The sequence below is a fragment of the Lissotriton helveticus genome, chromosome 9 (genome assembly GCF_964261635.1).
Source record: "Lissotriton helveticus chromosome 9, aLisHel1.1, whole genome shotgun sequence".
Taxonomy (NCBI): Eukaryota; Metazoa; Chordata; class Amphibia; order Caudata; family Salamandridae; genus Lissotriton; species Lissotriton helveticus.
The window spans coordinates 803,748,221-803,763,163 of NC_136070.1; the positions used below are offsets into that span (position 1 = coordinate 803,748,221).

The window sequence follows — 14,943 nt, forward strand, 5'->3', positions numbered from 1 at the left end:
GCATCTGTAAGGAGCGTGTTGTAGGCATGTCAGCCAAATAATTAACTGGTGTCTAATGTATCAATGTGTTGAGACAAAAATCCAGTCACAAAGCATTGATATTTTACCACTACCTCAAAGGAGATGGCAACCCATTCCCAAAAGGGAAGGGGGTGATTGTAAAAAAAAATAAAAAAATTCAAGATGAGGCAGTGGTCCATGAAACCACTATCTGCTTTTAAACAAACTTTTTTTTAAATCCCTTTCTGGTTTTTTTACACAGTCCCTTTTCCTCTAAGGAAAACAGGCTGCACTAAAACATTTGCTTTATTAAAAATCAGTCACAGATATGGTGTCTGCTGAATTTGTGGCCTACCTCATTAATGTGCATGAGGGAGGTTGGATTCTTGCCCCCGATGATTCCAAATTTTAAGAACTGGCCTATTAGTACATAGGTCAGTTCCCAAAATTCTTTACTGGATGCAAATATATTGGTCGCAAATTGTGATCAGTATTTGGAGACCAGTAAATAGTACATATAGCCCTAGATCATTTGAAGTACATAGTACATATAGCCCTAGATCATTTGTAATACCCTTTAGCCCCTTGTGAGAGCATGACGGACATGAACCATCGTGCTCCACAGTGCTCGTGTGCGCAGGAAGGCTCCGGGCCGTCCTGGCACATGGCACCGGAAATCCCTCTGGTGTAGGCACCAGAGGGATTTCCTTTGCTCCCCAAAAGCCTCAGGAGCTGAGGAAGAGCTTCCCCAGCTCCCAAGGCTCCCCCCACCCCTGAGGAAAAACGATCAGTGCACACGTCGCGCTGTCGTCATTTCGTAGAAACTGAAATGAGCCTTTAGGCTCATTTCAGTTTCACTTTCTATGTGCTTAGGGGGCTATCTCAGCCCCCTTAGGATGTAGAAAGACGGGAGAGGTATCATTGGCAAGAGGAGAATCTCCCCTTTCCGATGGCTCCCTAGTGGATCCTTGCTTGGTGATCACCCCAGGAGCGCGATCTCCAAGCAGGGATCGGCCCACTAGACACCAGGGAGGGAGGGAGGAGCGGGCATTCTGCTTCCCCCGAAAAATTGGCTACATTCAGTCTTTCTGCCCCCCCCCCCAGGAGGCAGAAAACCCACTGGACCAGGAATATTTTTTGGCAAGTACAATTAGGGGTGGGGCTGCCCAAAACGGGTATGCCAATGCCCCCACCCCCCACGAAAATTACCCTCCCTGGTGGGCAGATGGGGACAGTAGCCACCAATCTGCCCCCCCGGGGGGGGCAAAAGCCTACTAGCCCCAAAAAACCCAGGTGATCCCGCTTGCAAAACCAGGTTGTTTTGTGATAGGTCATTTTGAAGTTTCCTCAATACGTTTTGGGACCTCGCTGGCGCGGGTACTTGACCCACCCATGCAACTGTAAAAATGTGGTGTGTCCACGTTGCGGTTTGGGCCGTTTTCTTTCCCGGGCACTAGGCCTATTCACACAAGTGAGGTACCATTTTTCGCAGAAGATTTTGGGGACTGCGGGGCGGGTGGAATTTTGTGGATCCACGCACATTCCTGAACTTTTCAACCACAGAAATGTGAGAAAAATTTGTTTTTTGACAAAATGTGGGGGGTTCTTTTTACAAATTTATTTATTTTATTTATTTATAGGCTTATATAGCGCTCTGAATAAACTCCCAAGGGAGTATCTCCGCGCTGTAACTGCCGGTACAGAACTAAAAAAAGGAGCAGATCATTAAAATACTGTGAGCAAGGAAACAATTAAAATGAACCAAACAGAAATGTTTTTAAATGTTTTCTAAATTGACGGTGGTCATTACATTGCCTTAATGACAACGGAAGTGAGTTCCATAATTTGGGACCCACGACAGATAAGGCTCTACCACCCAACCTGGTTTTAGTGATCTTGGGAACATTTAGTAACAATTGGTCACTGGATCTAAGGGCACGGATGGGAACATAAGGAATAAATTTGTTCGCCAAGTACTCAGGTCCCAATTGGTTGAGGCCCTTATGGATAGTACAACAAGTCTTAAACTTCACTCGTTGACGTATTGGCAACCAGTGGAGCTTAAGAAGTAACGGTCTGGAGGGAGATCTAGGGGGTGCATTTAGCACCAGCCTGGCTGCCGTATTTTGCACCACCTGCAAACGGTCCAAAACCTCCTCACTTGCACCTGCCAGGAGCCCGTTACAATAGTCAAGCCGACTGATGATTAGAGCCTGAACAAGGGTTTTCCTATGAGAGTCAGGGAGGAAAGGGAAGATTTTACGAAGAAGGCCAATCACATGGAAGCAAGATCCTACAGTGATGTTAACATTTTGCTTCATGGTTAGCTCTGGTTCCAATCTGACGCCCAAGTTCTTGACTATTGTTTTTGGCACAGGGACCGGCCCCAGATCAGAGGGCCACCAATCAGGGGACCATTGAATCCTGGCTTCACCAAAGAGCATCACCTCTGTCTTTCCAACATTGCATTGTAAAAAGTTGGATGACATCCACCTTGCAACTGCCTTCATCCCATCGGAAAAGGATTGTAAAATTTCCGGGGTAAGAGTTTTAAAAGGGAAGAGCAGCTGTGTATCGTCTGCGTAGGACACTGGACAAAAACCAAAAGCTCTAGTAACACCTGCCAAGGGGGCCACATAGGTGTTAAATAACGTTGGGCTCAAACATGAGCCCTGTGGAACCCCCTTGGAAATGTTAACTTCCTCCGATTTAAAGTCGCCCATGGTGACAGATTGGGTGCGATTGGAGAGAAAGCTTCTGATCCAGTCCAGTGCCCTTCCGCCGATTCCACTCGCAGACAGTCGTTCGATCAGGATGGTGTGGGAAATCGTATCGAACGCTGCCGATAAATCCAGTAGCACCAGGACAACAGAATGTTGAGGTTTGCATGGGATTCTGGGTAAAAGAACCTGGTGAGAGCCAGTTAAGTCACCCCATCCTGGATTTCCCTGGGTGTCTAGTTTAATAAAATGTATAGGTTTGGTTGGTTTTCTTAGGTGCCGCCAGACCTAGGGTTCAAAATCTACAGCTAGGCACTTTGCAAAAAAAGGGCCAGTTTTCACTGTGAAAATGTGGTGTGTCCACGTTGCATTTAGGGCCATTTCCTGTCACGGCCACTAGGCCTACCCACAGAAGTGAGGTATAATTATTCTCTGAAGAATTAGGGGAATGTGGGTGGGTGTAATTTTGTGGATCCACGCAGATTCCAGAACTTTCCACCACTGAAATGTGAGGAAAATATGTTTTTTGACAAAGTTTGAGGTTTGCAAGGGATTTTGGGTAATAGAACCAGGTGAGAGCCATTCAAGTCACCCCATCCTGGATTCTCCTAGGTGTCTAGTTTAAAAAAAGTTATAGTTTTGCTAGGTTTCCCTGGGTGCCGACAGCGCTAGGGTTCAAAATCTAAAGCTAGGCACTTTGTAAAAAAAATGTTCAGTTTTCACTATGAAAATGTGGTGTGTCCACGTTGCGTTCTGGGCCGTTTCCTGTCGCGGCCACTACGCCTACCCACACAACTGAGGTACTGCATTTTTTGTAAGACTTTGGGTAATGCTGGATGGGTGGAATTTTGTGGATCCGCGCAGATTCCAGAACTTTCCACCACAGAAATGTGAGGAAAATGTGTTTTTTTTAAAACAAATTTTGAGGTTTGCAAGGGATTCTGGGTAAAAGAACCTGGTGAGAGCCAGGCAAGTTACCCCATCCTGGATTCCCCTGGATGTCTCGTTTTCAAAAATGTATAGGTTTGCTTGGTTTCCCTAGGTGCTGCCAGACCTAGGGTTCAAAATCTACAGCTAGGCACTTTGCAAAACAAAAATCAGTTTTTATTGTGAAAATGTGGTGTGTCTACATTGCATTTGGGGCTGTTTCCTGTTGCGGTGACTGGGCCTACCCACACAAGTTAGGTATAATTTTTCTCTGAAGACTTTGGGGAATGTGGGGTGGGCATAATTTTGTAGATCCACGCATATTCCAGAACTTTCTACCACTGAAAAGTGAGGAAAATATTTTTTTTGACAAAGTTTGAGGTTTGCAAGGGATTCTAGGTAACAGAACCTGGTGAGAGCCAGGCAAGTTACCCCATCCTGGATTCCCCTGGGTGTCTCTTTTTCAAAAATGTATAGGTTTGCCTGGTTTCCCTAGGTGCTGCCAGACCTAGGGTTCAAAATCTACAGCTAGGCACTTTGCAAAACAAAAATCAGTTTTTATTGTGAAAATGTGGTGTGTCTACATTGCATTTGGGGCTGTTTCCTGTTGCGGTGACTGGGCCTACCCACACAAGTTAGGTATAATTTTTCTCTGAAGACTTTGGGGAATGTGGGGTGGGCATAATTTTGTAGATCCACACATATTCCAGAACTTTCTACCACTGAAAAGTGAGGAAAATATTTTTTTTGACAAAGTTTGAGGTTTGCAAGGGATTCTAGGTAACAGAACCTGGTGAGAGCCAGACAAGTCACCCCATTCTTGATTCCCCTGTGTTTCTACTATGCAAAAATTTATAGGTTTGCTAGGATTCCCTAGGTTCCAGCAAAGCTAGGGTTCAAAATCTACAGCTAGACACTTTGCAAAAAAAAAGGGTCAGTTTTCACTGTGAAAATGTGGTGTGTCCACTTTGCATTTTGGGTCATTTCCTGCTGCAGCTACTAGTTCTGCCCACACAAGTGAGATATCATTTTTCTCAGAAGACTTTGAGAAATGCGGGGTGGGTGGACTTTTGTGGATTCACGCAGATTCCAGAACTTTCCACCACAGAAATATGAGGAACATGTGTTTTCTTGTCAAAATTTGAGGTTTGCAAGGGATTTTGGGTAATAGAACCTCGTGAGAGCCAGTCAAGTTACCCCATCCTGAATTCTCCTAGGTGCCTAGTTTTAAAAAATGTATAGGTTTGCTAGATTTCCCTAGGTGCCGGCAGAGGTATGGGTCCTAAATCTAAAGCTAGGCACTTTGCAAACAAAATAGTCAGTTTTCACTGTGAACATGTGGTATGTTCACGTTGAGTTTTGGGCCATTTCTTGTTGCGGCCACTACACCTACCCACACAACTGAGGTACTGTTTTTCTTGGAAGACTTTGGGGAATGCTGGATGGGTGGAATTTTGTGGATCCGCTCAGATTCCAGAACTTTACACCACAGAAATTAGAGTAAAATGTTGGTTTTTTTTTTTACAAATGATGAGGTTTGCAAGGATTCTGGGTAAGTTACCCCATCCTGGATTCCCCTGAGTGTCTCGTTTTCAAAAATGTATAGGCTTGCTTGGCCTCCCTAGGTGCCGCCAGACCCAGGGTTCAAAATCTACAGCTAGGCACTTTGCAAAAAAAAGGTCAGTTTTTATTGTGAAAGCGTGGTGTGTCCACATTGCATTTTGGGCCGTTTCCTGTTGCGGCGAGTAGGCCTACCCACACAAGTGAGGAATCAGTTTTCTTTGAAGACTTTGGGAATGTGGGGTGGGTGTAATTTTGTGGATCCACGCAAATTCCAGAACTTTCTACCACTGAAATGTGAGGTAAATATGTTTTTTGACAGAGTTTGAGGTTTGCAAGGGATCCTGAGTAACAGGACCTGGTGAGAGCCAGACAAGTCACCCCATTCTGGATACTCCTGCGTCTCTACTTTGCAAAAATGTATAGCTTTTCTAGGATTCCCTAAGTGCCGGCAAAGCTAGGGTTCAAAATCTGAAGCTAGGTACTTTGCAAAAAAAGGATCAGTTTTCACTGTAAAAATGTGGTGTGTCCTCATTGCATTTTGGGCTGTTTCCTGTCACGGCCACTAGGCCTACCCACTCAAGTGAAATATAATTTTTCTTGGAAGACTTTAGGGAATGCTGGGTGGGTGGACGTTTGTGGAACCACGCAGATTCCAGAACTTTCCACCTCAGAAATATGAGGAAAATGTGGGTTTTTTAAAAAAGTTTTAGGTTTGCAAGGGATTTTGGGTAATAGACCTGGTGACAGCTAGTCAAGTTACCCTATCCTGGATTCCCCTAGGGGTCTCGTTTAAAAAAATGTATAGGTTTGCTAGGTTTCCCTAGGTGCCGGCAGAGCTAGGGTTCAAACTCAACAGCTAGGCACTTTGCAAAAAAAATGGTCAGTTTTCACTGTGAATCCTAACTTCACTACTACTAAATGCCTTTTGTGAATACCAAAAGTCGTAAAGTTAGGATTCTGTCTCAGTTTAGTAGTAGTAAAGTTTGTAGTCCTAACTTCACTACTACTAAATGCCTTCTGTGAATGCCAAAAGTAGTAAGTTTAGGATTCATCCGAGGTTAGTTCTGTGAATTGGCCCCACAGTTGTTCCTTACCAATAATCTTAGTCAATACCTTTTTCCAGATGCTTTCAATTTCACTTGATTTTCAAAGCCTCTCCGTGGGGCTATGTTGGTCTAAATGAGCGTCAATTCATAGAACATTTTCCCTGCACAAACAACAAGGCTTCTGGCAGTTATTAAAGATCACTACCTTCCACAAACTAGGGGTTGATGTACCTGTTGTTAAGCTCTAATTTGATTATTTGATCCTGTTGCAGAATATCTAAAAGACTTGCTTTAAACTTTTACTATATTTGGGCAACTCTATTTCTGATGTATATATGGATTATTGTTAGAAAATATATTGGTAATTTCATAATCGTTCAGCTTGCATTTCTTTATTATTTTATTCATTCATGTATTTATTCATTCACACAGTCATAGAGAATATTTTCACCTGCAGGGTTCTTGGCAACTGCATTACTAAAAGCAACTAGGTATGAATTTTCAATCTGATTAAACACCTATTGGAATCTTGCTTTGCTGCCATGTAAGCTATTCTGTGTTTTGGATGCAGTCCTCGAATACATGGATTTAATGATTTCTGCATCTTAATGGCTGAACAAAGATACTTTTTATTTCAGGGTACATATTTTTTTATTTTTAATGTGTTAACAAATACATTCTTGGGCTTAGTGAATGCATGAATTATTTATCTTTTAATAAATCCTTTCCGACAAAGAAATAAGTATAATCAATGATCTTGGTTTCCTGAGAGTTGCCAGTGCCTTTAACTTCATTATTTACCATGAAAGATCAAAAATACAGCAGGATTGGCCTATCCTTTTTTTATTCTAGAACCAATGTTAACCGCTTCGCTGCTAGGCCTTTCCCCCCCGCCCCCCCCGTGCCAAGCCTGTTTTTGTCTATTTGGGGGCATTCACGCTTAGGCCCCTATAACTTTCTGACCGCATAAGGTATCCATGGCAAATTTGCGTCCTTTTCTTCCAACTTCATAGGGATTCTAAAGGGACCCAGGGTTTTCACTGTGAAAATGTGGTGTGTCCACGTTTCGTTATGGGCCATTTTCTGTCGTGGCCACTAGGCCTACCCACACAAGTGAGGTACTATTTTTCTCAGAAGACTTTGGGGAATGCTGTATGGGTGGAATGTTGTAGATTCACTCAGGTTCCAGTACTTTCCACCACAGAAATGTGAGGAAAATATGGTTTTTTGACCAAGTTTGAGGTTTGCAAGGGATTCTGGGTAACAGAACTTGGAGAGAGCCAGACAAGTCATCTCATCCTGTATTCCCCTGGGTGTATACTTAGCAAAAATGTATAGGTTTGCTAAGTTTCCCTTTTAAAAAAAAATATCTTTGTTCAGTTTATACCAACAATTATTGCCCCCTCCAAACCCACCCCCCACCCACCCGGTCAGACAAGTATACATACAACTGCATTATTCACTTTGTATCATAACTTTTAGGTAACACTTGTTCCATAATACATTAATTACAAAATAGAAGGGAAATACCCACAAACGGATCCCCATTGAGCATTGGTATTCAGCTATATACGGCCTTAGTGTGTCCACTTTGCATTTTGGGCCGTTTCCTGTCGTGGGCACTAGGCCTACCCACACAAGTGAGGTACCATTTTTCTTGTAAGACCTTGGGGAATGCTGGATGGGTGGAATTTAGTGGATCCACGCAGATTCTAGAACTTTCCACCATCGAAATGTGAGGATTTTTTTTTTTACAAAGTTTGAGGTTTGCAAAGGATTCTGGGTAACAGAACCTGGTGAAGCCAGAAAAGTCACCACATCCTGGATTCCCCTGGGTGTCTAGTTTTCAAAAATGTATAGGTTTGCTAGGTTTCCCTAGGTTACTGGAGGTACCTGGTGGGCTAGTTGGCACCCAGGGACCTCAGTATTCAAGGGGAATTAATCCCCCAACTTACAACGTGCCAGGGGGTGTATTTGCAGAGTGCTGCAGGGAGAGGGAGGGCCAGCTTTTTGTTTTTTTTTCAGAAGAGGGGCTGTGCGGGCCCCCTTCTTTTTGCACTTTAGGGGCCCTGGGGACCTCATCCCCCAGAGCCTGGCCCCTATTGTTAAAAACAACTTAACAGGAAGGGGGTCACGTGGCCCCCCTCCTTGAGGCCGATTTCTTCCCTGGGGACCCCATCCGCCGGGGCATAGCCATATATATATTTTTAATAACACTTATATTTTTCAAAGGAGGGGGCTACCCAGCCCCCTCCTGAGGCCTCTGATAGCCCCGGGGACCCCATCCCCCTGGGCTCTGTCTAGCTTTAAAAAAAATGTTTTATTTTATTGGGGAGGGGGACAGCGTGGCCCTCCTCCAGAGGCCATTTTTGGCCCCGGGGACCCCATCCCCGGGGCATAGCCAGTATTAATTTTTTGTACACATATTTGAAGGTGGGCTGGGTGGCCCCCCTCCTCAGGCCCTTTATGGCTCCGTGGACCCCATCCCCTAGGGCCGGCCTACCGTGTTTTTTAAAAAAAAATGTAAATGGGAGGGGGCCACGTGGCCCCTCTCCAGGGCCACTTCCGGCCCCAGGGACCCAATCCCGTGGGGCCTGGCCTATCCATTGGGGACTGTGGAAGGAACCCCAATTCCTCCACGGTCCCTGCCGGCTCATCGTGTCCTGAGGGAGCCGGCATTGCTTTTCCACATAGGGAGCTGCTGACATGCAGCTCCCTGTGTGGAAAAGCAATCTGCTTTGCTTGATTGAAGCGAGAGCAGGTTTCCCTGCTCTTGCTTCAATGAAGCAAAGCAGCAGTTGCAATGACAGGGCGGGAACCGCGTGGCTCCCGCCCTGTCATTGCAAACTCTCTAACAATGGAGGGTTTGGCTCTAATCAGCAAGGCTGAGCCTCTTATCAAAATACAACAAACACCTTGCCTGTACTGATACTTTCTTTCAAGAAACAAATCTGGTGTCCCGGGGTGGGCACCCCGGGACACTGCAGGTGCCAGCCCTGGGGGACTGTGGTCCCCAGGGCCATCAAGGGCTATAGGAGGGGGCTACGCGGCCCCGCTCTCAATGTGTTTAAAGCCCCGGTGTTGGTGGTCCCGGGGGCTTGGGGGTCCGTAATGGACCTTCAAATTTACATACTCTGGGGAGATGGCGGTCCCAGGGGCATGTGGGGGGGCTTGAGCCCCCTCACACAGGTTTGATTTTTTAAAAATATTTTAGAAAAGCCCTGGGGGATGGTGGTCCCCAGGGCTGCGGGGGGGGTGGTGTGCCCCCACAAATATTTTAGAAAAGCCCCGGGGTTGGCATTCCCCAGGGCTCAGGGAGGGCCGTGTGGGCCCCAACAATTATAAATTGTAAATTGGGCAGTGCCCCCGGGACCTGGCCCACCCGGGGGCCTCATTTAAATGAAGCGCGGGAGCCTGTGCTTCATTATTTTAAATAGTTTAGGTGGGATTCGCGACCCCAGCACGAATTCCGCAGAAATTATTTTAAAAAATGCTCGGGACCCATGGAGCCCGTCCCAGGGTGCTTTCACATGCCTGCGTGCCGCAGGAGGGAGCCCCAGGCGCCTGGGCGGTGTTGCCTGGGCATAGCCCATCTGGTTCCCGGCCAAGGGCCTCATCTGGCGCAATCAGCCTGCCATTTGGTCTCCAGACTGGTGGCCAGCGCTTCTTGGTTCTTTTCCATCACCAAAGCCTAAGGTCAAGAACCTGGGCATTTGGTTTGACCAAAGTTTCACCTTCATTGACCGATGTATGGCCTTGACGGGCAAGTGCTTTGGGATCCTCGAGTCACTGAAAACTTTTATTGGTCTCCTATCATTATCTGCTCAAAAGACAGTGATCCAAGCCTAAGTCATCTGACGGTTGCATTACTGTAACACCTTTTATTATCTCAGTCACGGCTATTAAGACTCCAACAGGTTCAGGACTCAGCAGCTCAGAAGTTATTAAATCTACCTAAATGGGCCTCCATTGGCGTAGCACATCTCAAGCTTCGCTGTATTCCAGTGAAGAAGAGTGCTGCTTTTAAAGCTCTTTGTTACTGCTACAGAATTTTCAGGAAGTCTGGTGCGACCTATTTGCATACTTTCATTACACCTCACAATCCTTTGAGACATCTCAGGTCTTCCGAGGCCTTATTAGCTCGGGTTCCGCTGGTGAAGAGTGTTTAAATGAGTGGGAGCTTCTTCAGCTTCCTTGCATCCAAGTTTTTGAGCTCTCTCCCTCTGCAGTTAAGACTTTCCAAGATAGAACTGTTCGGAAAAATCACCCAATTTTTTTTTTTAAATAGGCATCTGCGTTCTTGTGCTATCTGTGATTTTGGTTAGAAGCTTTGACCCTCTAACGCTAGGACACTCCTATAGGAGTAGCTATGCGCTTTATAAACTGCTTTTTTATTATTATTATAATTATTATCATTAAGTAGGAATTAGTAGGAATTAAAAAAATACTATTGACATGAGTCCCTCAATCATTTTTCTAGCCACTCCCACACTGAAGTTAAACAGTATATGGTGTTATCATGATACACAGGGGCATATTATCAAGCCCGCGATAAATGCGTCAGCGACTTTTTAAAGTCGCTAACGCAATTTTATTTATCGCACTATTCTCAATACGTCTGTAACCGGAGTTAGAGATGTATTCTTGACTTCATCTATCGCCCTCGCGCTGGGGGCGATAGATAACGTTAATGGGATGCAGGGTGGGCGTTCCCACATCCAACCACATGTAGAATGTGCTTGGAGGTGGTAACACCCTATTATCAAGGCAGGCGTTGGGAGAAGGAGACCTGCGATAAACTCGTTTATCGCAGGTCTCCCAACGCCTGCTTTGATAAGGTGTTAGGCATTGATAACATTGTGGTGTGGATTATAAAGCTGAATCCACCCCCCATATTATTAAGGCACACATTAGTGTGTGACAACAATGCTTGTTTTCACGCGCTAATGTTCCCTATTGCCGACTATCGCCGGATTTAATATCGCCTATGTGTTGCGCGTTGATAATAACGTGCTATCACGGTGATAAAATCCGGCGATAGCCGGCGATAGGGAAATGTGCAATGTGCGTTTTTTAACGCACATCTTGATATTATGCCCCAAAGTGCTTTTCTATGGGAGAGTCAACCTTGCAACAGTGAAAAACGACTTTTGGAGGTTTTCACTGTCAGAAAATGTGTAACATAAAATGTCCTACTTATTAAATAGCAAGCACCCTGCTCCATCGACTTTTAGAGACTTCGTTAGGGGTGACTTAAAAGTATTAAAAAGGAAGGTTTAGACTTAGCAAAAGGTTAAAAACAGCCTACCAAGGTTGCAAAAGAACAGGCCTATTGACATGCTATGTATAGTCACTTTAGTGCTGACACAGTATGTACGGCAGCCTACTAGTGTCATTTAACTTTCAGGTCCAGGGTACGCTTTAGTAACATATACTAGGGACTTATGAGTAAGTTAAAAATGCCAGTCAGGAGTGTATCCAATTTTGACATGCTTTAAGGGTTAAAGCACATGCAGTGAGGACTGGCTAGCAGTGTCCCAGTAGACAGTCGAAAAACCAGCAGCTTCAGTCCAGAACAAATGTGGGTGACCATAGACAAAGAGGCATTCCTATAATACAAATATATATGAACAATTAACTAGACTAATTGCCAATCCAAAGGCACTTAAAGTGGATTTCTTCTTCCCTACATCTGCATGATATTAAACCAACAAATGTGTGGCCTTTGCAACTTTCTTGTATATGTCCTTCCTGATTATGTTAATTTTGGAATGCAGGAAGGAGGTGAAAGTGCGGTATGTTCTAGGGTTCCAAATAGCAGGTGGGTAGTTTGTTAGGTGAGTTCTGGGTTGGTACAGATGGTTTCAGTTGTATTAGTCAAGAAGCTGTTGATGCTGGTAGCTTTCTCAACAAAGTGAGAGAGGACGGTTGGAGGGAGTGGGTTTGCTTTCATTTGCTGCTTCAAGATTGTCTCTAGTGCAGTGATAAGGATTAATGATGACTGTTTCTCTAGTAGCATGTGTACAACATTTTGCGCAGCTCCACTTGATAACCTAGAGGACTGCTTCGGGGGACTCAATCACATTGACATGGCATTTCTTAGATTGGTTACTCTTCTATCCAAGAAGATGTGTAGGATACGCTAGTTTAAGGATCCAGTCCACCAACATGATGCTTGTTTCAAAAGCCTCATTTGTAACAATGAAGAAGACTAATATTACTGTGATCAATTAAATACTTGGTGCCAACCCAAATAAACTCGGAGTCAGTTTTATGTTTCATATTCATTCTCAAATATGAAGGATAGCATATCTACAAACATGTGATCCTAGCATGTATCTTCAATGATCTCTGCAAGTGATAAATCTAAAGTGTCCTTAGCCTTTTTCATCAGAACATTCTACAATCAACAATGACATATGTATAGTCCACTTTATGCCCCAAATGATTAACTAAATATTTTGAAATGAAGGCCCTAATGCTATTAAACATAATGTGTATAGCATGCTATTTACAAATAGAGTAAAGGGGCCCTTAAGTGAACAGGGTATGATATGCTGGCTCTTTAGGAAACATCATAAATAACAACATAATCTTTTGATTTTGTTTTTCAGATCGACAAACTGGGATTTAAAGAGGAAAATGCACAAGTGTACAAGAAGAGACTCAGTGACCATAATTTGAATGGCCGTGCTCTTGTCTACAGCGACAACTGTGAAATTAAAGAGGCGCTAGGGATGGGACTCGGAGAATGGACCATCTTCAGCATGCGCTTCCTGGGTGTAGTGTCCCAAGTAACGCGTCCTCCTACAGCCACGTCCTCTTACCCCTCCTCTGGAAGACAGGAGCAAAATATCCTCAGAGCCGGGTCTAGTGATAATGTTCTCAGAAGCAGCACACTGTCCCTGTCTCTGTCCAACGAACACCTCCTTGGAAAAAAATGAAGATTGCCTCTCATTCAGTGAATATGTATGCAATCTTGAAAACCCACAACACTCAAGAACACTGCTTTAACCACATGACTGATGGGTTGCAAGTGTTACCAAAGCTTCACAGCACGTGCAGAGGATTACCTCATTTACAATTGGTGAAAGACAAATGTTACCATTTTATGCACATGACAATGTGATTTCCTTCTGAAACTAATTGAAGCTTTATTGCTATGGTGAGGTAAGGCGTGCAATTTAGTGCACGACAGAAATCTGATGAACCTTCTCTGACTCCAATAAAAATTCTGAATACTATTACAGTTTAATGGCAGCTTTGTGAGAACCTAAATCAGGTACCTCTAACTGATGTTTAACAACAGCATGCATTCTGTCTTTTCTGTCTTTTGGAGATTCATCAGCTTGTTTTCAAGTTTGTTCTCAGTTCTGAAAGAAAAGTAACTAACAACACCCTTGTAAAATAAATTCAGATTTAATTTACAAATAAAAATGTTGCAAAAATGTTGGGGGCCAGAAGACTATCACTTACCAAGAACATAGGTTAATGCAGAATAACATTATGTTACTAATCTTAACACCAAATAAAGCACATTGGGCTTGATATATTCTTGTGCAGGTCACAAATATTGGGTACATATTGTCCACCAACTTTTTTTGATCTGCCTACCATTATGTCATGCGACTGATGTAATAATCAATCGCATAGCTAAATAATTATTCACAGGAACTTGCAAACCCTCCTTTTTCAATAATATCAATGATGAAATGTGCGGCCTACTACAAAATGCTACAAATGCACTGATGGAGGTCATCAAGGTAGAGGACACATTGATACATATAATAGTTACTACCATATAGAAGGGGGGGTGCCCCTTGCATCCCTCTTTCTATCTGCCTTTAATAATAGTTTGCAGCCCCCTTTTTGGGTGAAGGAAAGACTTCTCTGAGTCACAAAGAGGTTGCGTACATGTCAAAACACTTTTTGGCAGTTGTTAAGTCTGTTTCATTATGATCCACAGGCTTTATCAACACAAAACTATTTTGTATGCGGGCCTGTTGTTCTCTGGCATCAATTTCATAGTGTGAAAACTATAATTCTGCAAGAGCAGTTGGGTGAAATTCATCAATTGCCATTTTCTGCACTTCTCCTATATATCTCGGCAATGAATAATTTAATAGATGGATTTTGTATTGCTTGAGAAGCTTGTATCGAATAAATATATATATATATATATATATATATATATATATATATATATATATATATATATATATATATATATATATATATATATATATATATATATATATATCTGCAACAGTAAACAGGATTTCTAGAAAGATAAACATAGGGCATGTTTAAACATTGTATCCCCCTGTCATTCATACCGAACAACTATTATTTAATTATTTAATGTTAACAATCGTTTATTGGGGTCTTTTTTAAGGCCTGCTAGAGCCATATGTCCCAGATTTCCTGAAAATACACCGAAAGAGTCAATTGTTGCAGCAGCAGAGCTGGCAAAATAGAAATCTTTTCAGTATCTTTATTCAGTTGAACCTTTTTAAAGGCAGGAGTCTAAATGTGGCTAAACTGGACCATTGGCTCCATCAGATTGTTCACTGAAACAAAATTGATTTGTTCTACCTGAAGCCTGATAACGTCAAGAGAACTATGGCTCGGAAGAATGGAAACAGAAAGGTCGAGCTATCAGACACCCCCATTCCTTTTTTCCCAGC

General features: G+C 43.5%; 1 protein-coding gene across 2 annotated transcripts in view; it reads left to right on the forward strand.

Annotated features, from left to right (window-relative positions):
* The window catches only part of LOC144781880 (NTPase KAP family P-loop domain-containing protein 1-like), a 311,948-nt gene extending 298,244 nt beyond the window's left edge, over window positions 1-13,704 (forward strand). For both annotated transcript variants that reach the window (XM_078660931.1, XM_078660930.1), the window contains one exon: window positions 12,871-13,704. In XM_078660931.1, the coding sequence (XP_078517057.1) occupies window positions 12,871-13,200 (330 nt within the window). In that variant the 3' untranslated portion in view covers window positions 13,201-13,704. The remainder of the gene's footprint in view (window positions 1-12,870) is intronic.
* The last annotated feature ends 1,239 nt before the right edge of the window (window positions 13,705-14,943 follow it).